Source organism: Barbus barbus (assembly GCF_936440315.1).
Source record: "Barbus barbus genome assembly, chromosome: 13".
Lineage (NCBI taxonomy): Eukaryota > Metazoa > Chordata > Actinopteri > Cypriniformes > Cyprinidae > Barbus > Barbus barbus.
In genome coordinates, this window is record NC_136741.1 from 26,051,402 (window position 1) to 26,071,935 (window position 20,534).

Genomic DNA, 20,534 nt, shown 5'->3' on the forward strand with positions numbered 1-20,534 from the left:
CGCAATTCTCTTTCGATGCAATAGTTGCGGGATCTACCCTGACGTCAAGTAGCGACTGGAGGAGGCGTCTTTCATTTGACAATATAATGATACAGTCCGGATACTACGATACTATTCCCGAGTGCTATTCGCAAAACCCAAAGATTTATAAGCTATTAAGTTTTGTAAGTAGATGAGTTTTGAAAACGCCTGCTGGACCACAATGCCGAATGACAGGACAAAAATTGCACTCAATAGATTCAATATAATAAAATATAATGAATAAAAATCCAACCAAATAATTTAAAACACATACATTTGTGTCACCTTCTGTAGTTATTAAATTTCGTCTCTAGTGTATATATATGTATATATATTTGTCTCTAGTGTATATATATATATATATATATATATAGTCATGGCCAAAAATATCGGCACCCTTAGTAAATATGATCAAAGAAGGCTGTGAAAATTAATCTGCATTGTTAATCCTTTTGATCTTTTATTTAAAGAATTCACAGAAATCTAACCTTTCATTGGATAATAATAATTTAAAATGGGGGGAAATATCATTATGAAATAAATGTTTTTCTCTAATACACATTTGCCACAATTAACGGCACCCTTTTATTCAATACTTTTTGAAACCTCCATTTGCCAGTTTAACAGCTCTAATTTTTCTCCTATAATGCCTGATGAGGTTAGAGAACACCTGACAAGAGATCAGAGACCATTCCTTCATCCAGAATCACTCCAGATCCTTCAGATTCACAGTGTTGGTGCTTCTTCTCTTCAGTTCACCTCACTTATTTTCTACAGGGTTCAGGTCAGAGGACTGGAATGGCCAGCAGAAGCTTGGTTTTGTGCTCAGTGACCCATTTGTGTGTTGTTTTTGAGGTTTGTGTTTGGATTATTGTACGGTTGGAAGATCCAAACAAAGGCCCATTATAAGATTTCTAACAGAGTCAGTCACTTATTGATTTTTTATCTGTTGGTATTTGATAGAATTCATGATGCCATGTGTCTAAACAAGATGTCCAGGACCTCCAGCAGAAATATAGTCCCACATCATCAAAAATACAGCAGTATATTTCATTGTACACATGGGGTACTTTTTATCCGTGTTCACTAAACCCATCTTGAGTGTTTGCTGCTAAAAAGCTAATTTTTTAGTTTCATCTGACCATAGAAGCCAGTCCCATTTGAAGTGCCAGTCCTGTCTGATAACTGAATATGCTGGAGATTGTTTTTGGATGAGCTAGGAGAATTTTTCTTGAAACCCTCCCAAACAACATGTGGTGATGTAGGTGCTGTTTGACAATTTTTGTTTTAAGGTTTTCTGACCCCGAGACTCAACTATTTCCTGCAATTCTCCAGCTGTGGTTCTTGGAGAGTCTTTAGCCACTCAAATGCTCCTTCTCACCGTGCATTAGGACAATATGGATACACGTCCTCTTCCAGGTAGTTTCGTAACATTTCCTGTTGATTGGAAATTCTTAATTATTGCCCTGATGGTGGAAATGGGGATTTTAACTGCTCTAGCTCTTTTCTTAAAGCCACTTCACTAATTTGTGAAGCTCAATTATCTTTTGCTGCACATCAGAAATATATTCTTTGGTTTTTCTCATTGTGATGGATGTTTAAGGGAATTTGGGCTTTGTTTACCCTCCAATTTATATTTCTGTGAAACAGGAAGCCATGGCTGTTTCATGTTCATAATCACCCTGGAGTGCTCAAAATTGTGAATATGAGTGGGAATATACTTCAGAGATATTTATGCATAAGAATTTCTAGGGGTGCCAATAATTGTGTCCAACATGTATTTGAGAAAAACATTTATTTCATAATGATATTTCCCCCATTTTAAATTCTTATTATCCAATGAAGGGTTAGATTTTTATGATTTTTTTAAATGAAAGTTCAAAAGGATTAGCAGTGCAGATTAATTTTCACAGCCTTCTTTGATTATATTTACCAAGGGTGCCGATATTTTTGGCCATGACTGTATAGGGCCTATATATACAGCTTTTAAAGAATTACACACACACACACACACACACACACACACACATCTCTATATATATATATATATACAGTTGAAGTCAAAACTTTACATACACCTTTCAGAATCTGCAAAATGTTAATTATTTTACCAAAATAAGAAGGATCATACACAATGCATGTTATTGTTTATTTAGTACTGACCTGAATAAGATATTTCACATAAAAGATGTTTACATATAGTCCACAAGAGAAAATAATAGTTGGATTCATAAAAATGACCCCGTTCAAAAGTTTGCATACACTTGATTCTTTAAACTGTGTTGTTACCTGAACGATCCAAAGCTGTGTTTTTTTTGTTTTGTTTAGTGATAGTTGTTCATGAGTCCCTTGTTTATCCTGAACAGTTAAACTGCCTGCTGTTCTTCAGAAAAATCCTTCAGGTCCCACAATTTCCTTGGTTTTCCAGCATTTTTGTGTATTTGAACCCTTTCCAACAATGACTGTATGTTTTTGAGATTCATCTTTCCACACTCATCTTCATTCTGTTCAAACGTTTTCATGCTCCGGCACTTAATGCATGGCTTTTCCTTCTGGAGCATCAGTGAGCGTTTGAACCTTCTGTAATAGTTGCATATGAGTCCCTCAGTTGTCTTATTTTGGTAAAATAATTAACATTTAGCAGATTCTGAAAGGTGTATGGAAAGTTTTGTATATATATTCAACTGTATATATATATATATATGTGTGTGTGTGTGTGTGTGTAATTCTTTAAAATCAGATTATGTAACAGGCCAATGCAGAGCTTCTTTGTGGAAACTTAACAGTTCACTGTTAGAATTACCAGATGTAAAGGATAAAATTAAAGAATTAATTGCTAGCTATTGGAAAACAGCCACAATTCAAAATTCTTTTGGTACCAATTGGGAGCTTTTTAAGTTTGAGACAGGTGTTTATTTAAGAAAAGTTGGAACACTTTTAGCCAAAAAAAGAAGGGTTCTTGAAGACAGCCTAATCATGAAATTATCTCAGTCTAATAATTTTGATTGCATGTCTCTAGAGGAAAAATCTGAAATTGCAGATTTGCAAATGAAATTGGGTGAATTGTATTTATCAAAGGCTAGGGGCGCTTATATGAGATCCAGGAAAAAATGGTTCGAAGAGGGAGAACTCAGTCCCGCATATTTTTTTAAGATAGAAAAGCATAATTTTACCCTCTCAACAATTGAACAACTTTGTGTTGATGAATGTAATTTGTCAGAAATGTGTAATATTCAAATCAAAGATCAAATATCTTATTTAGGTGTTATTATAACAAAAATTTAATTAGAAAGATGCTCCTTAAATTTTAATCCATTAATTTAGCATGGAATTAGTCTGAAAGAGTTGCGATTGTTGCTGATGCAGTGCCACGTGGAGCTCTCATGCTTTTTAGAGCTCTTTCTTTTCCAATCTCATGTCACTCAGTGGATCTTTGTAAAACATTTGTTGGAAAACAGCGCCTTTCGTCATCCAAGTCAAAAAACAATAAGAAAATTAGAGTTTGGTTTCAGATGGAGTCTACTTCTGTGCCTTATGTAATCTCTTATTGGAATGGTTTAGTAAGTGATATTCCCTGGAAGAAAGTTTGGAAAGTTTTATTTAATTACTAACAAAATGAGAGAAATTGCATTCAAGTTGATTCATAGAATTTACCCAGATTTTAAGTGCTCTCTTAAAAGACTCAAGAATGATATTAACACCAACTGTTCGATGCTTATTTTATAAACTTTATTTTCCTTTTAGCTAAATATCATATTCATACATGTAAATTTTCTAAATGTAAACCTTTTTTTTACGATTCAAACTTGAAAGCCTTAAGAACAATGACTTATATATAAAAAAAAAAATACAATAAAAAAAGAGAGATTAAACATTTTCGGAAGTAAGGAATGGCTTCTTAAATGTACTTCCGGTTTTGTATGACGAAGGAGGCGGAACTTTGCTAGCTATCAACGCTACTTGCTGGCTAACAGTTACCGCTGTGTTGTTACTGAAGGATACTTCCTAACTGCGCCAATAAAGTCGAGATTTTAATACGGGTAGGTCTAAACCCTTTGTTCCCTAATACGTTTATAAAGCTCAGCAAGATTAATATAAGAAACCGAAGTGCGCTTTTCTAGAGAAGTGAGTGAGTACGAGAGCACACCGCTCTTTTGTTTGACTGAAACACGGAGCGTCGATTGGCTGTTGGCGTTTAGGGATTGTTTACCGGAAGATTAGCATGCGGCTAAGTATGCTATTCTACACAACACTGTACATGCATATAGTCCAAAGCATAACCGCTTCTGTTAAAGGCTTACTTAACAGCTGGTATGAAATAATGAACATATGGGTGATGAATTAATGTCTAAACTTTCCTTTGTCCTCCATTAAGCAGGTCAACTGTAGTTTGTTTATGATAAGTAGCTCAAAGGTATGGTAAACATTTATTATGGGAAAATGCTATATGGTGATCTACAGACATATAATACCATCTTTAAAATCATGAAAATCTGCGATAGTTATCGTAAAGAGTTCCTTGTTATGTTGTACTCGATAATATTCTGCTTTATCTTGAGCTTTTAGACGTGTAGGCGTTTTAGGTTTAACTGGTGACATTTGTTCAGTAAAAAGTATAACCATGTAAATGTTTAGATATTAAGGATTGGTACCTGGCATACAAAAGGCATTTATCTCTATGAAATAATTCTGAGAATCCACATCATTTTATTAATACAACTGGAAGAGTCATGGAAATAAATTAGTGCTGGAAGCCCTGAGTCTAAATGGATGTTTGTTGGTGAACAGGTACTATTTCAATGGGCTCTAAGAGAAGACGAGCCACCTCTCCCTCCAGCAGTGCCAGCGGAGGAGACTTTGATGATGCCACCTCATCCACCCCAGTCAGTGGATGCAAGAGGAGGAGAGCTTCCACCGCTCCATCTGTTGATCAAGTGAGTACATGGGGTTTAGTTTAGTCAGATGAGTTGCTCTAGCTCACAGTTTGGATCAGTTTAGATCATAACACTGATCTTGTCAGATTGACTTTGACTTTATTTCTTGTTTAGATTGCTGTGTGCCATGAATTGTACAACACTGTCAGAGATTACAAAGATGACCAAGGCAGACAGATCTGTGAGCTCTTTGTTCGTACACCAAAGAGGAGGTACGAGTATATTCCTTGTTTTTTAATGCACACTGTTAGTCAAATGTTTGGATACACTTACAGTTTTTTTAATACATAGTATTTTACTCATTTCTAAATGGAGTAAAGTCATAAAACTGAATGCTGGACAGTTAATGGCTGCTTTTACTTTATTGTCTAGTCTCAGGGTTATTATAGTCAACTACAACTAAAACCATTGTATTTTTATTACCTTTAATGGAATAAACATAGAATAAAAACAGTAATTAATTTAAAATTACACTTATTACATCACATTTATCACAATTGTTTATTTTTATTAGAAAAAAATCATTGTGCTGTATAATTTCCTTTTATTTTGTTAGTAGTCTAATATATAAAACCAAAGACTATAGAATACCTTTAAAGTCTTTAGTCTTAAAGAGACTTTGATTAAACTAAAATCATAAGCATTTTTGTTTCTTGAAATAAAATAAACATTATCTAAAATAAATAAAATGGAAGATTACAAATTAAATCTTTTTCAAAATATTAATAAATGCAATAGTAGTATCTCATTGATAATAATAAAAAAAAAAAAACACTGGCTCAACACATCCATTTTATAAAATAAGGTATGCAGAAAAGTAAGAGTAGTAATCACACTTGTAGCTTTTTAGGAAATTAATTCTGTATCATTCTTTTGAATTTTACAATGTGATGAATTAACCATACTGAGTTTAATGCTTGCAGTAGACGCTAACCTACACCTCAACCTCCATTCTTATTTTTCCTGTTTAGGAATCAGCCTGACTATTACGAAGTGGTAAGCCAGCCCATAGACATGATGAAAATACAGCAGAAGCTCAGGGCAGAGGAATACCAGGATGTAGAGCAGTTCTCATCTGACTTTCATTTGCTTATTAATAACGCCAAAGCTTACTATCAAGTGAGTTTGTATTTGCATTTACACATAACATTGAAGTTTCTGGCACGTGAATCAGCTCAGTCTGTCTGTTATTTTAGACTACTGGTTAGTCATAGAGACGATAACATAGCTATTGCACAAGCAAAACTGTTCAGCATCACAACCACCGTTAACTCAGAAATGCTAATACACCTGTGGGTCTCTTAAAACAGGCTGACAGTGCAGAGTGCAGAGCTGCCTGTAGGCTTTTGAACGTCTTCCTGTCTACCAAGAATGAACTGCTACAGGGAGCCGAAGGAGAGGAGGCTGAGGATGATGAGGACGGTGAAGATGGGGAAAACCCTAGTGCTTCCTTGGAGGAGGAGGTGGTGGTAAAGAAAATAGACAGATTTTTTTTTCTGTTTGTTTATAGATGTTTAATAGTTTTTAATTATTATTATTCATATGCATATCCAAACTGAGATAATTTTTTCTCCTCTATACACCTTTGCCCAACAGAGACCACCAAGCTATCTAAAAGCCATACTGGAGCAGCTCTTAGAGGCCATAGTATCATGCACTGATTCCTCAGGGAGGCTTGTTAGCGAGCTATTCCAAAAACTTCCCTCCAAATTGGTTAGTCATTTTGCAGTGTGGATAATCATGACTAGTTTGCTACTTTAATTACAACTGACTTTTCCCATCTCCATTCTTTCCTTTCCAGCATTATCCAGACTATTATGCCGTAATAAAAGAACCAATAGATCTGCGTGCTGTAGCTCAGAAGATACAGGTATGTGGTGCTTGCTTTGAAAATATGCTAGCGGCCTTTAGCGATCAAAATGTGTAGTGGTGTGTATTTGGAGCTGTTATAATAATTGCAACCATGACAAGACTGTCAAACGCTGATGTAATAAATATCACATGTAATTGTTCATAATAATAATGCCGATTATTTACTTAGCAAAAGTTTTATAATAATTATATATCAGTTATTATATAATAATAATTATTATAACATGTCAGGTGCATCTAGTTATTTTATCTGTACAAAAATATTCCGTTATGCTGCTTGATATTGCAAACTGGTATTTGTTTTCAAATTTATTATCGTTATCAGGAACATGCTGATTAGCGCAAATAGTTTTGTTTACTTCACTTTGTTATTCTTCTCTAGTTACTTACCCACTGAGGAATCTGTCACATCGACACGAAATGGTTTACTTCCTGTGTTGCAAAATAAGGTGAATAATAGTAATATTTTGTTGTGTTTTTAGGCAGGACATTACAAATCCATCAGTGCCATGGCCAAGGACATTGATATTTTGACAAAAAATGCCAAAACGTACAATGAGCCAGGGTCACAAGTTTTCAAGGTTTGTGCACTTTATACCCTTGCTGTCTATTCATCCTAAACATTTAACTCCTTGTATACAACGTAAACACATTTTTGTCTTTGTAAAGGATGCAAACACAATTAAGAAGGTATTCGCCCAGAGAAGGACTGAGATTGAGCAGGCTGAACCCACTAAATCTAGCCTCCGCATCAGGTATTTCTTCTTTTCCTCAATTGGTTGCTTTGAAAATGCATATTTTAGTCTTTAACATGCTGTGTTTTGCTAGAAATCGGAGGTCTGCTCAGGGTGACCGGCTGTCTGCCATCACTATGGCTCTTCAGGCTGGATCCGAAAGTGATGAAGACTCTATTCTGACAGGTACATATCCACAGTTCCCTTTGTCCGAGATTACTCTATAGCAATCCATTTGAGAGATTCTGCCAACACTCTTATTCAAAAATGCATTTGCAAGGTCTGCAGCTTAATATACCTGAAGGATTTTACCTTTGTCTGTCCTTATACTTTGTCTCAGGCACTGTACGTTATGACACTGGAGAATCGGAGGCCGATTGCGGTCTTAGTGCAAGTGACCCAATCTTCTTGTTGTACCAGTCAGTGCGAGGAGCCCGAAGCGTTCAGGGGCTGCTTCTCGCTGAACCCTTCCTCCAACTGCCCACACGAAGAGAATACCCAGACTACTACCATCAGATCAAAAACCCCATCTCCCTTCAACAGATCAAGTGTGGATAAAACACGTGATATATCTGATGATTTGAATCGTAATGTTTGAAAACAGTCAACATTTACACATTCTTTCCATATTTTATGTTCATTATAGAGATAAAATGAAGAATGGGGATTATGAAGGAATCGAGCAGATTGAGGCTGACCTCACGTTAATGTTTGAGAATGCTAAACGCTACAACGTGCCTAACTCCTCCATATACAAACGTGCTCAGAGGTTACAGCAAATAACGCAGGTCAGTAGCCTAGTGAGGAACCCATTGCAGGAAGATCCTAGTGTTTCAGGGAAATGAGAAAAAAGGGTTATTTTTTTGGTTGAATTTGTGTTCTAGCAAAAGAAAAGAGAGCTTCGAGATGACGATGAAGGAGATGTCTCTACAGCAAATTCTGACTTGGGAAGTAGTAAAAGGAAAAGGTAATTTTTAAATGTCACTCGCATTATTTTTATCCATATGACTTGCAGTCAGTAATACGTTTTGAATTTTTTTTTTATTGCTGCCATTATGTGGTCCTTAAAGCCACAAAAAGAACACCAAGAAAAACCGAATGAAGATGCTGTATGCTGCAGTGACTGAGGCACGTGAGGCAGGCACTGGACGGCGCCTTTGTGATCTCTTCATGGTGAAGCCCTCTAAGAAGGATTACCCAGACTACTACCAGATCATCCAAGATCCAATGGACCTGCGTACTATCGAGAACAATATCCGCACTGAGCGTTATAACAATCAGGAAGCACTTATGGATGACATGAAGCTTATGTTTCGCAATGCCCGCCACTATAATGAGGAGGGATCTCAGGTGAGTATCATTACTTTACTCAAGCTGAATGCTAAATTGTAATACACTACTGTTCAAAAGTTTTGGGTCAAAAATATTTTTATTCTGAATGGAGGCATTAAATTTATCAAAAAGACAAAAAATGTAATGAGAAAGACTTTTATAATGTTGCAAAAAGAAAACGCATAAATGCTGTGCTTTTGAACTTTCTATTTTTCAAATAATCCTGAAAAATGTCAGTTTCCACAAAATATTTATCATTAAAAGTTTTTAATGTTGATAATAATAATATGAAATGTTTCTTGTGCACCAAGTCAGCATATTAGAATGATTTCTGAAGGATCATGTGACACTGAAAACTGAAGTAATGGCTGCCTAAAATTCAGCTTTGCTGCCACATCATTTATTATTATTTTTTTTTATTATAATAATTCACAGTATAAATGTATTACTGTTTTTTAACTCAAAAATGCATCGTTTGAGCATGAGAAACATCTTTCAAAAACACTAAAAATCTTACCAACCCCAAACTGTCTATATTTAGTTGCTCATTCTTATCTTTTACAAGTATGTCTATGATGATTGACAGCAGTGTTAAAGGACCCTTTCATTCAGAAATAATATTTCTTCATTATTTAATTGTGTGGGTTCAAACCCGAATATAGTGTCTAAAATTGAAAAGATCTAATTTGAAGAGTCTAATTTGAAATTTATGCTTGCCATTTAATTTTTAATTTAAATTTTTTTTTACCTGCAGGTTTATAATGATACAAACATCTTGGAGAAGATAGTTAAGGATAAACAAAAGGAGCTCGGCCCTCCTCCTGAGGAAGATAACATGGGCTCTCCCAAACTCAAGCTTCGTATGTTTTTTGGCTAAAATTTGACACTTTAATGCACTAATAAAGAAACGAATTTCAGATTTAACTTTTTTTGTTGTTTAGGATTTCTACTAAATTCCTTTCTTTTTTTCTAGGCCGTAGTGGAGTTGCTGCCTCCCCTAAAAAGGCCCGTACCCAGACCACCCCACTCCAGCAGAAGCTTACTGATCTCTACGAAGCAGTGCGCAACTTCACAGACAATCGTGGCCGACGTCTCAGCGCCATTTTCCTGCGTCTTCCATCGCGTTCTGAGCTGCCTGACTATTATGCCGCCATTAAGCGTCCTATTGATATGGAACGTATACGCAGCTACATGGTACAGGGACGCTATCAAGATGTTGACTCGCTAGCAGAAGATTTCATCCTTATGTTTAACAACGCCTGCACCTACAACGAGCCAGAGTCTCTGATATACCGAGATGCACTGCTGCTCCATCGAGCCTTCCTGGAAGCCCGTCGACAAATTGAGGATGAAGAGGAGGGAGATGAAGGTGGACTGGGTGGTTTGTCGGTTGCCTCTCTTGTGCGTGAGCTCATCAGAAACCTCTTTGTTTCGATGATGGGCCACCAGGATGACGAAGGCCGCTGCTATAGTGACTCTTTGGCAGAGGTTCCTGCCATCGACCCCGCTAATCCAGAGGACCCACCCCTCACTTTGGATATTATTCGTAATAATGTGGATCGCAGCCGCTATCGGAGACTGGATGTGTTCCAGGAGCATGTGTTTGAGGTACTGGAGAAAGCAAGACGTCTCAACAGGTAAGCAGCAGGGAAGAGTGTGAAAATTTTCTATTCTTGTCCTCATTAAAGAAACTGGAATATAAAAGATGCCACTTTCTATAAAATGAACAGGAATGGTTTTAGGCTTTAAAAATGACAGAAAATGTGCCAGTGTTTTCTCTTCCCCTCGTTGTGTCTTTCTCAAACCTCATTTCACAATTTAATATATTGGACCATTATGAGATGTTTTTGATGCTTTTTAAAATGTATTTATTTGTATATATATATATATATATATATATATATATATATATATATATATATATATATATATATATATATGTATGTATATGTATGTGTGTATATATATGTATGCGTGTATATATGTGACCCTGGACCACAAAACCAGTCTTAAGTTACTGGGGTATATTTTTACCAATAGCCCAAAATACACTGCGCGGGTCAAAATGATCGATTTTTCTTTTATGCCAAAAATCATTTGGATATTAAGTAAAGATCATGTTCCATGAAGATAATTAGTAAATTTCTTACTGTAAATATATCAAAACTTAATTTTTGATAAGTAATATGCATTTATAAGAACTTAATTTGGACAACTTTAAAGGCGATTTTCTCAATACTTAGATTTTTTTTTGCACCCTCAGATTCAGATTGTATCTCGGACAAATATTGTCAGATCCTAACAAACCACACATCAATGGAAAGCTTATTTAAATCTCAATTTTGAATCTTTTATACTTAACACTGGTTTTGTGGTCCAGGGTCACTATACATTTTCCATATTTCATTATGTTAGGATTCCTATGCAGTATGGAAGGGTAGGAACTTTTAGTCCTCCTTTTCCTATTTGAGACAACTTTTTGATTTTAGTCATTTCCAGGTCATGATAAGTATGGAAAAAAACAGATAATGGTTAAATAATATCTGTTTTCTAAAATTTATTTAGAAAAAAAATTAAATAATTATATATTATATAATTTTATATATATATATATATATATATATATATATATATATATATATATATATATATATATGATGTTTAGAGTAGGTATAGTAAAAGAAAAGTCATTGTTTAACACAACTGAATGACTATTATAGATATTCAATATGCAAATTATTGCCATTATTTTAAAATATTTTCTAAATAGATGCAATCAGTAACAATATTATTTTAAAACTTGAAATATGACTTAGTATTTAAAATGTATGCAGTCTGTGAAAGTCACAAATCATGAATAGAAATCAAGTTTAGAAATGGTAATCTGAGAATTCATTACAGCTGTTGTGCGTTTTCAGGACTGATTCTGAGATCTTTGAGGATTCTGTGGAGTTGCAGCATTTCTTTGTGAGGATCCGTGACGAGCTGTGCAAGAATGGCGAAATCTTGCTGACCCCAGCACTGAGCTACACATCCAAACATCTGCATGCCGACATAGATCAAGAGAAGCGAGAGAAACTGCCCCAAGAAATTGAGGAAGACCAGCTGAAACGGGAAGAAGACAAAAAAGGTTCTTTGCTCTTGATGTTTTCAGAAATTGCTTTGCTGTTGCTTTTAGCATTTTTAAAGTTATGTAACACCTTGGGATACCCTTTAAAGTCTTGCTGCTATAATCACTGTCTATTTTAGAAGTGTAATAATGTGCACTTTGCTTTTATGATTAATAGCTCTTCCAGAAGAGGACAAGGCAGAGGGTGCCGCTGGAAGCCAGTGGCCATCAGGTCCTCAAAGGTCATATAGTCAGGACTGCAATTTTGAGAACAGCACCTACAGCGTGGGAGATTGTGTGTATGTTCAGCCTTCAGAAGCGAATTTGCTACCTCACATTGTCTGTATTGAGAAACTCTGGAAGGATGAAGCTGGTGCGTGCATTCTCACTTTTTCTTTATTGCCGTTGCTTAATTCTCTATTGCTTTTTTTGCTGACGTATCACCTCCATTTGACAAATCATATATTTTATTTAAATTTTTCCATTTTCTTGTATTAACAATTGGATGTTTGTTGACTGCAGGTGAGCAGTGGATGTATGGATGTTGGTTTTATCGTCCAGGGGAAACTTTCCATTTGGCAAACCGCAAGTTTCTGGAGAAGGAGGTATTCAAGAGCGACTACTACAACCGTGTGCCTTTCAGCAAGATCTTGGGGAAATGTGTTGTGCTGTTTGTAAAGGTGAGTAACATGAGGCTAATATGTTTAAATAATAAATTTATATGACCAAGAGGTTCACAAAATAAAGCCATATGCCACGAGAGACTGTGTTGCAAGGTAAGTCAAATTAATGATATATGTCTTATTAATTTTACTTTCGTTTCAATATGTTCCTCACAGGCTCTTGAAGGATTTTGCATTTAATTCTCTTAATTGTGGAATTGTTGTTTTAGGAGTATTTTAAGTTGCAACCAGAAGGCTTTAGACCTGAAGACGTCTATGTCTGTGAATCCCGCTACACTGCCAGGACCAAAACCTTCAAGAAGATAAAAATATGGTCCATGCCGCCAAGCTCTGTCAAACTAGTCTCTCGAGAGGTTCCGTTACCTGTAGTCAGAGTTGCCTCCATGTTTGTCAGTGCAAAAGACAAAGCGGCTGATCTTCCTGATGGGGAGAGTGGTGGCTTCATCGAGAAGGTATGAAGGAAATTATTGATTTTGTGTACATTTCTTTTTTTTCTTAAATTAAATTAAGCATGTAATACTCTCTTGCACTCATTACAGGAGCGAGAAGATGTTCCAGTTGAAGTGGCCAATGGGGAGCCGGGATTCCAGTACTATGAACAGCTCCACTACAATGATATGTGGCTTAAACTGGGCGACTGTGTCTACATACGCTCCCATGGGCTGGTGCGACCACGAGTTGGCAGGTGTGAAAAATCATGCTTATTTTACTCTAATAACTCATTGTAAAAGTACACAATTGATAGTAATAAAAGTTTATAGCATTAGTCTGAGTTGTTATGGTTGATATGGACAGAATCGAGAAGATGTGGTTGCGGGATGAAGCAGCATTCTTCTTTGGAACCATCTTCATCCACCCTGAGGAAACAGAACATGAGCCAACAAAGATGTTCTACAAACGTGAGGTGTTCCTCAGCAGCCTGGAGGAGACATGTCCTATGACCTGCATCTTAGGTATGGGCACTGAGTGAATGAATCCATTGTAATTGTAGAAAATGAATCCTACATATATTTATTATTATTATTTAGCTTTTAGGGAATCACTCTTAAGAGTTGATCTTCATATGATTAATTGTTATCAATCATAATGTACAACTTATGCCTTGTTAACGACTTGTCCGGCAAGCATTAATAACAGCAAGTTATTTCTTAACGCTTTGTTTATTTAATTCGTGGCCAACGATTAAAATAAATCAAATAGTTAAATTGAGTTAGTTAGCTCCTGAGCGTATAGGTAAAACGCGACCTTTTTGGCAAATAGTTACGACATGTTAAATCACATAACACAGACAAAAGATTTCTTAATAAAGTCAAGGTTTTATTCACTATTCTAACACAACATTAACAGACAATTTAACATACACACAAATGGGAGCGAGTTGTTTATATCTGAAGAGAGAGAGAGACTTAGGTTTAAAGTTTAGGCTCCGGGAAGGGGAGTTCTGTTTTCTTTCGAAATGACAAAACGTGAATTTCCTGAGCTGGAATGCGAGCTTTGATCCATCCTTGCATCAGGAATGTGTTGAACCTAGATGTGTGTGTATCCTGATCAGGCATTACATAATTGTAATAAAATCCTAGTTTCATATCAGTTTGCAGAGATTGTAGGTGGGGGGAGTGAATGTCCAGCGCTCTCTCCACCCTCAATACCACGACTGAGGTGCCCTTGAGCAAGGCACCGAACCCCCAACTGCTCCCCGGGCGCAGCAGCATAAATGGCTGCCCACTGCTGTGTGTGCACGTTGGATGGGTTAAATGCAGAGCACGAATTCCGAGTATGGGTCACCATACTTGGCCGTATGTTACTTCACTTCACTATCAAATGCACAAGGCGCCTAATATGCTGGGAAACTTTTCATATCACAAAGACACTGGAAATACAATTAAGACCTACTTCTTGTGTAAATCTGCAGTGATTTTTATGGTATAAATTTAGCAACCTCAGAACCCTGAATGCATAATTGAATCAATGCGGGATCACTTGGCTCGAGTAAGAACAAAAAGCAGCCAAGTGAAATAAATTATTGCAGATCCAGTAGCAAATGTATCATGTTGAAACTTATAAGACTGTGCATTCCCACAAATGGGATTTATACAGCTGATTAAGTGCTTGAACGTTTTCATTTTAATTCCTCTGTTCTCTTCTTCGGTTCCCTCCCTTGTATTTGAAAAAACTGACTCTGTTTGAAAACTTAGTATGGACCATATTTTAAGTCGTTCTCTTTCTTTTCACAGGCAAATGTGTGGTCTCGTCTTTTAAGGACTTCCTGTCCTGCAGACCAACTGAATGTCCAGAAGAAGACATTCTCTTGTTTGAAAGTCGCTACATTGAGAGTGAAAAGCAGATGAAGAAATTTAAAGCCTTGAAACGCTTCTCCCTCTCAGGCAAAGTCGTTGATGACGAGATCTTCTACTTTAGGTGCTTTTTATTTTCTTACCTTACATTTAGTGTGCAATATGTGTTACAGCCAGAGTCTTATTGCTTTTGTTAATAATTAATGTGCCAGACTTCAAACTAAGACTCGAAATGGTTGATTGGGTTTAGCGACTAACTGATGCTCTAAATTAATTTTCAGAAAACCCATCGTGCCCCAGAAGGTGCCATCCCCCCTGCTGGATAAGAAGATTGAGGTGCTAGAGGCTAAGTTTGCAGACATGGAAGATCTGGATGAAGATATGGATGACCTGGACGAAGATGACGATGAAGCAGCAGCGACGCCCTCAATGCCACCCAGTCAGGCATCCACAACAAGTGACATGGATATGCCTTATACTCCACCACAGGTACTCCAGTCTCCCAAGAAATCAGTCATTACCCATCCTGTCCAGTTTTACATGCACAAGAATATTCAGACATTAATAATTTTCCAATTATATGTGCATCATAACCAGTGTTTTTTTAGCAAACAAGGAAACATGAGTAAATATATTACATAGTTATTGCTATCAGAAATCCATTGTTGTCTGAAAGTTAAATTCAATATGCAAGCACACATAAATCTTCAACTGTCTAGTTTTAAATTGATCAACTTTTATTCTCCATAGTTTTTTTTTTCATATTTAACAATAGCTGACTTTTTCTTTACACCCCTGTTTGCAGTCCATGCCAAAGATTAAGGGTATGTCTAAAAAGGAAGGAGCCAAGCGTAAGATCAACATGAGTGGCTACATCCTGTTTAGCAGTGAAGTGAGGTCGATTATTAAGGCTCGTCACCCTGATTTCTCCTTTGGAGAGCTAAGCCGACTGGTGGGCACAGAATGGAGGAACCTGGAAGCTTCTAAGAAGGCAGAATATGAAGGTACGTTCTCAACCCTTCCTGAGAAGTTTCTCTAGTCCCGATTACTATATTTGTCCTCACATGACCAAGATGTTGGTGAGCTTGTTTCTTCATTGGAACAGATTTGGATAAATTTAGTATTACGTCACTTGCTCACCAATGGATCCTTTGCAGTGAATGTGTGCCATCAGGATGAGAGTTCAAACAGCTGATAAAAGCATCACAATAATCCACAAGTAATCCACACCACTCCAGTCCATCAATTAACATATTTTGAAGTGAAAAGTTGTGTGTTTCTTGTGCACACACACAACTTTTCACTTCACATTTATGGTTGATTACTTTTGGATTACTGTGATGTTTTATGATATTTTACTGTTATGATTAGTTGTTTGAACTCTCATTCTGATGGCACCTGACTGTTGGCCTGAGTAAATTGTCAGCAAATTTTCATTTTAAGGTAAAATATTCCATTAAGATAAATATCTAGTTATACTCAAAGTAAAGCATTTTTTACAAGACACTGCTATGAATACAACCAATTCAGTCACAAGATATGAGATGTGTTTGGGATCTCACAGCTGAATGTCTGAAAAGATTATTTGTCCTCCTTAAAAATAGCCAGCAGTTTATTTTCCCCATAGAAATGAATAACAATGGTAACCAGGATTAGTTTTCCTCCGTGCACAACATATGATGCTTTGCAGATTATTTCTTTTATAGAAACTTTTTTCGTATTCACAGTGTTGCTTAACACAACCACATGCCGAAGAGCCTCAATTCAGTTAACAATGTTTTCTCAGAACGGGCAGCTAAACTGGTAGAGCAGCAGGAACGGGAGAGGGTCCTTCAGCAGCAGCACCAACAGGCTTCCCCAAGAGCAGGTACCCCAGTCAGCTCAATGATGGAGGTGGTACCTCCCCCAAGCGCTATTGGGATGTTAAACCAGGCCATGCCACCTGTGCCAGGTAACGCCAAATCACCCCCACTTTTGCTGAAAGAGACAGATGCAGCATCCGGGCACCCTCCGACAGTTCTCATCCATTTAAACCATCTAAAACCTCAACTCATCAATCAAGTCTCTATCTTGCCTGTACCAAAAGTGTGCCCCATTAGTGATAATTCAGTTCATTTCACTAAATGCCTTTTGTTTGTATCCAACCTTTTTGGCCTTGTTTTGTGTTTTTGAATAATGCCACATTCTTTTTCACATTTGCACTTTTCTCTTTGCATGATAACCTTTTTTTTATTATTAACCTGTTAATATGTAGAGCTCTATTTATATATTCCTGGATTAACCACATTTAAAAACTAAAACTTTCTTTGACATTGATATGACTGTTATTTTGTAGTTGCATGACTTGTTAGACAACTGCATGTCATCAATGCATGGATCTTTTTGTGCTATCTCCTCCTCACCCAAGGCATGATGGGAAATTATGGCCCGCCCTACATGCCTATGCAGGGTCCTTCTGAGGGCATGATGGGCGTGGGTGGCACACCACCTCATTCCATGGGGGTGCCCCAGCTGCCTTCCCAGCACTACCTTCTACCAGGCATGGCTGGGTACCCTGATATGCCCCATCCGGGTAAGAAGTACCCCAACTAGACAGAAACCCCACCTGAAGATCTTCAGACCAGCTCCAATCCAGATTTTAAAAAATAAATCTTTTTTTTTTTTTTTTTTCTCCTTTCTCGGTTTGAAATCATGGCTTTGTTCCAAAAACTAGTGAGCTGCCTGGACAGCAAGGCAGCTTATATGGTTTTGAAACAGAGCTGATTGTCTGTACATTGTTTTAGTAAATGAAGAAATGCTTTTTATAACTAGATAATATCTGTATTTCTGCATGGTCTAATTGTAGTTGTATCTAATTCATAGGGTGGGAATATTCACACAAAACCATTAACATGCTTTTTTCCCCCTCAATATCTCACATCACACTTTCTTAATCTATTTTCTACACATGATTTGTCACTTCCACTTTTCTGACTTCACTGAATCATTGTTTTATAAAAACACCACTTGCTTGGGGAAAATGTAACAAACATTTATGTAAACTATTTATTTATTCAATCAGTGCACATTATTTGCAACCTTATTTGTTGGAGTTGAGATTGAAACTGTTTTGCTTTCCTACTTAGGTGTGATGGGCCCAGGAATGAACGGCAGTCCTGGTCCTGGAAACCATTATGGCATGCAGGTGAAGAACATGTTCATGCAGCTTTCAGTGGTGACGCTAAAGCAGATGCAGATTGTCATCTCTGTCTTTACTTTGTCCTCCCAGATGAGTGGATATGGGCCAGGACAACAAGCTCCTCCACCATATCCAGGTCAAGGTCAACCAGGCCAGCAGCAGCCAACCCCGCCTATTTTTGTGGCCCCGCCTCCAAAACCCCAACGTCTTCTGCATTCGGAAGCTTATTTGAAGTACATTGAGGGCCTCAGTGCTGAATCCTCCACTATTAGCAAGTGGGACCAGAGCCTTAAGGGTAAAGATGATTTGCATACGAATTGAATATGAGTTGTTTTATGTATTTCTTTTGAAGTTATATACAGTTACACTAATGTTCATAAGTTTGAGGTCAGTTAGGTTTATGTTAATTTGACCAAAATTAATACTTTTATTCAGGAAGTATGCACTAGTTTGATCAAAAGTGACAGTAAAGACATGGGTTTGGACCACAAAACCAGTCACTTGGATCATTTTTTTTTTTTAAATTGAGATTTATAAATTATCTGAAAGCTGAATAAATTGCTCCATTGTTGTATGGTTAGTTAGGTTTGATATGGCAATATTTGGCCGAGATACAACTATTTGAAAATCTGGAATCTGAGGGTGCAACAAATCGAAATATTGAAAAAATTGCCTTTAAATTTGTCCAAATGAAGTTCTTAGCAATGCATATTGTTAATCAAAAATTAAGTTTTCATATTTACAGTAGGACATTTCTAGGGTCACACATAAGAATATAAAGATTTCTTTATAAGAATATTTAAGATTTCTGTTTCAAATGAATGCTGTTCTTTTGAATGTTTTTTGGCTTTTATGAAAATATTACTTTTTAATTTTTCTTGATTTCTGAAGGATCATGTGACACTGAAGACTAAAGTAATGGCTAATGAGAGTTCAGCTTTGCCCTCAGAGTAACAAATTACATATTAAAATATGCTGAATTAGAAAATAATTATTTTAAATTGCAATAATATTTTTTTACTCTGTTTGATCAAATAAATGCAGCCTTGGAGAATTAAGAGACTTCAGAAACATTTAAAAATGTTACAGACACCACACTTTTGAATAGTAGTACATACTAAATCATTACAAAATAATTAAAATTTTTAAAGCAATTGTTTTATGATATTTCCTTATACCACACTTTTGTAGCATTTTTACTATAAATGCAACATATATGATGTTATATGTAGCTAGTATATGGTATACATGGTGTCTTGCACAAAAAACATTCATAATTTAGTAATTTAAATGATTGTTTTCATAAAAATGGCTGCACCATTAAGTCTTCTGTCTGTAAGTGACTTCTGTGATGTTACAGCCAAAGCATCTCTGAACGACCCAATTTTGCTGCTCAGTTTTAGTGGCCTTATCCCAAATGATGCATGTTTTAAAAATGCTTTTTCTAATTTTCATTCCTTCAGCACAAAGAAAAGACTGTCGGCTCACCAGGGAGCAGGAGAGCCGTCTCCCTACTCACTGGCTAAAAAGCAAGGGTGCTCACACCACGATGGCCGACGCATTATGGCGACTCCGAGACCTGATGATGAAAGACACGCTCAATATCCGTCAGGCGTACAACCTTTAAACCTTTATTTTATCCCCAACTCTCAGGACTCTAATTTATGCAAGCCTTCTCCTACCAAATCTTTCCTATCACAATGTGATAAAGTATTATGTACTGTCAGAAATGCTTCAGCAATAATCTCCTAGTTGTGTGTGTATTTGTGTGTGTGTGTGAGAAATAAAGGTTTTGGCCACATTTAGGTAAGTACGACGCACTGGAATTAAGTCACTCATGCATCAATTTATAACTACTGACATGGATTTGAAATATGTCACGTTGACTGTTACTTTAAATGAATTTTGGTTGCGCTATGTTAAACCACATCATTTTTATATTGCTGAAAACATCAATCCTTACAAAGTTCTCTGGCTATGGCCACTATGTACAAAAAGGCTTCAAAAGTTGTAAGAGAACACAGCAGCAGTTTATAAATATATTTTCTTTTTTATACAGAGGCTAAATAAGCCGAGTTCCTCTTTATTTTAACGATAATGTAATTTGTTATTTTTTCATTGTGTACCTACTAAAAAAAAAAGCCTGTGAAATGCTTGAACTGTTGCATTAAGGACAAAATTGTCTCAATTTCACCAATAAACAGCATTTCAAATGCATAAAGTGTGCTTCAAGTATGTCTAAAACATGTTTGTGAGAGGATTGGGTTACCAGCCCCTCCACCCACCACACCACTGTAACACAAGGCCCACCAAACCGATGCAGATTATGTTTAAATACGACTAATTAAAAAGATGAATAGTAATTTAAAGTAGGAAT

At 36.5% G+C, this 20,534-nt stretch overlaps 1 protein-coding gene across 7 annotated transcripts; it reads left to right on the top strand.

The window, feature by feature from the left end:
- Window positions 1-3,933: 3,933 nt before the first annotated feature.
- On the top strand, window positions 3,934-20,387 carry LOC306879156 (protein polybromo-1-like). Of its 7 annotated transcripts, none has more exons than XM_079431923.1 (30): window positions 3,934-4,061; window positions 4,810-4,955; window positions 5,070-5,167; window positions 5,927-6,074; window positions 6,266-6,424; window positions 6,552-6,668; window positions 6,757-6,825; window positions 7,310-7,408; window positions 7,497-7,582; window positions 7,656-7,747; window positions 7,902-8,109; window positions 8,208-8,349; window positions 8,446-8,528; window positions 8,632-8,911; window positions 9,648-9,753; window positions 9,867-10,530; window positions 11,812-12,023; window positions 12,181-12,375; window positions 12,525-12,682; window positions 12,895-13,137; window positions 13,225-13,370; window positions 13,481-13,638; window positions 14,920-15,103; window positions 15,261-15,468; window positions 15,785-15,983; window positions 16,766-16,846; window positions 17,387-17,551; window positions 18,105-18,163; window positions 18,248-18,452; window positions 19,621-20,387. In XM_079431923.1, the coding sequence occupies exons 2-30, from the start codon at window positions 4,821-4,823 to the stop codon at window positions 19,782-19,784; spliced, it is 4,863 nt and encodes a 1,620-aa protein (XP_079288049.1). In that variant the 5' UTR covers window positions 3,934-4,061; window positions 4,810-4,820; the 3' UTR covers window positions 19,785-20,387. The 7 variants fall into 7 exon arrangements, with proteins under 7 accessions (XP_079288049.1, XP_079288053.1, XP_079288051.1 ...); XM_079431925.1 differs by having other exon boundaries at window positions 3,973-4,061; window positions 6,266-6,418; XM_079431921.1 differs by having other exon boundaries at window positions 4,038-4,253.
- The last annotated feature ends 147 nt before the right edge of the window (window positions 20,388-20,534 follow it).

What these genes read in the sequence shown, in the direction of transcription:
- LOC306879156 (XM_079431921.1), top strand. An exon ending in TGCCTTATACTCCACCACAG is followed by an intron (nt 15,469 to 15,784) that starts GTACTCCAGTCT and finishes CCCTGTTTGCAG; the next exon opens with TCCATGCCAAAGATTAAGGG. An exon ending in TAAGAAGGCAGAATATGAAG is followed by an intron (nt 15,984 to 16,765) that starts GTACGTTCTCAA and finishes ATGTTTTCTCAG; the next exon opens with AACGGGCAGCTAAACTGGTA.